The sequence below is a fragment of the Tyto alba genome, unplaced genomic scaffold (genome assembly GCF_018691265.1).
Source record: "Tyto alba isolate M040663 unplaced genomic scaffold, T.alba_DEE_v4.0 Super-Scaffold_12, whole genome shotgun sequence".
Lineage (NCBI taxonomy): Eukaryota > Metazoa > Chordata > Aves > Strigiformes > Tytonidae > Tyto > Tyto alba.
This window is the reverse complement of record NW_024881274.1, coordinates 3,034,493-3,035,932: the sequence shown is the minus strand read 5'-3', so window position 1 is coordinate 3,035,932 and position 1,440 is coordinate 3,034,493. Positions and strand designations below refer to the sequence as shown.

Here is a 1,440-nt window from a genome sequence, read left to right as displayed (position 1 = left end):
TAGCTTGGAACTTGCATTTGTGGAGCTCCCAGCTGGCAGGAATCAGCTCTCCCTCCTGCAGGAGAGCCCCCCGGGGGAACGGGCTGTGCTTCGGGGCGGCGGCGAGGGCAGGAGGCATGGGGAGATCTCCGGCTGCCTTCCTCTCCCCTGCACCCCCTTTGCCTTTTCTGTCTCTCTCTTTTGGCTTGTTTGGGGGCTTGTGCTAACGCTGCCTGTGCCAGGAGGGATCCAGGAGTGAGCCATCCCTCAGCTGCACAAATTGGCTTCCCACCTGCTCGCAGCCTTGAGGAAGTTTCTCCTCCATCCCAGGGGTTGTGAGAAGAAAAGCAGGAGGTGGCTCGGAGCCCACCAGCCCGTGGCACCGAGCCCTGGCGTGTGAAGGGTGGGCAGGGGGACAGCAAGCTTCCCTCTTGCCTTCCCCGGAGATTTGGGATCACGCACTGACCATGAATGGATCATTTTTCAACCAGACTCTTCTAGAGCAGGGAGCTTACCCCAACAGGACCCGGGGCTTGGGGATGCTCATGGCCTGCTGCAACGGGACCAGCTCGGTGCTGGCGACCGACGGCGGCTCCTCGGTCCTGGTGCCCGATGAGAGGAGCCTTTACATCACACGAGTGGTGCAGATCGCTGTCCTCTGTGTCCTCTCCTTGACTGTGATGTTCGGCATCTTCTTTTTGGGCTGCAACTTGCTCATCAAGTCGGAGAGCATGATTAACTTTCTGGTGAAGGACCGAAGACCTTCCAAGGATGTGGGAGCTGCAATCATGGGACTTTATTGAAGCCACCAGGCTGTTGTAGGCAAGTGAACTGTCTGGACCTGGTGCTGAGATGCACATTCCCATGTGTTTGGGGCAGCTGGGGGGGGAGTGTAGAGGGGGGCAGGGGTCTTTTAATATGTCTGTGTCCATGGGAAAAGCAAACCTACGCTTCCCAGTCAACAAACTCTGTTGTGGTGAATGAATGGGGAAACCTCCCCAGAGTTGTATGAGGCACAGTAAATGGCCAGCATCGTGTTGCATGCAGAAATGGCTTAAGTTTTGCATGAAACTTGCTGAAACGGTGATAATGTGCAGATCTGGACTCTTTTCTGCTGTTACCTTGGATACTGCTACCTGGGATTTAGGGCTAAAAAAAAAAAAAAAAAAAAAAAAAAAAAGGGGAAAAAAAATGGCAAATAACTCACTACAGAAAGAAAACAAAAAAAAAAAAACCAAAACAAACTAAAGGGAAAGCAAAATGCATGGCATGGACTACATCTTTGACCATGGGGCAGGGGAAGGGAAGTGCCATGTGAGTCGAACAACAAAGTCTCCATGCTACAAAATGTGTCAGTCTGTTTGTATTTTGGACCTCAAGCATGCATCTTCTGGTAGAGTTTTGTAAAGGGGAAAGCATGTTCTTCCTTATTTTTCTGAGCTATCCTGTTAAATAAACTGG

General features: G+C 51.6%; 1 protein-coding gene across 1 annotated transcript; it reads left to right on the top strand.

Moving 5' to 3' along the window:
- On the top strand, positions 1-1,174 carry RPRML (reprimo like). Its single transcript, XM_033006336.2, has one exon. It carries the CDS (start codon positions 447-449, stop codon positions 780-782), a length of 336 nt encoding a protein of 111 aa, XP_032862227.1. The 5' UTR covers positions 1-446; the 3' UTR covers positions 783-1,174.
- Positions 1,175-1,440: the final 266 nt, after the last annotated feature.

Excerpts from the sequence above, each read along its gene's own strand:
- RPRML (XM_033006336.2), top strand. The coding sequence starts at position 447 with ATGAATGGATCATTTTTCAACCAGACTCTTCTAGAGCAGGGAGCTTAC.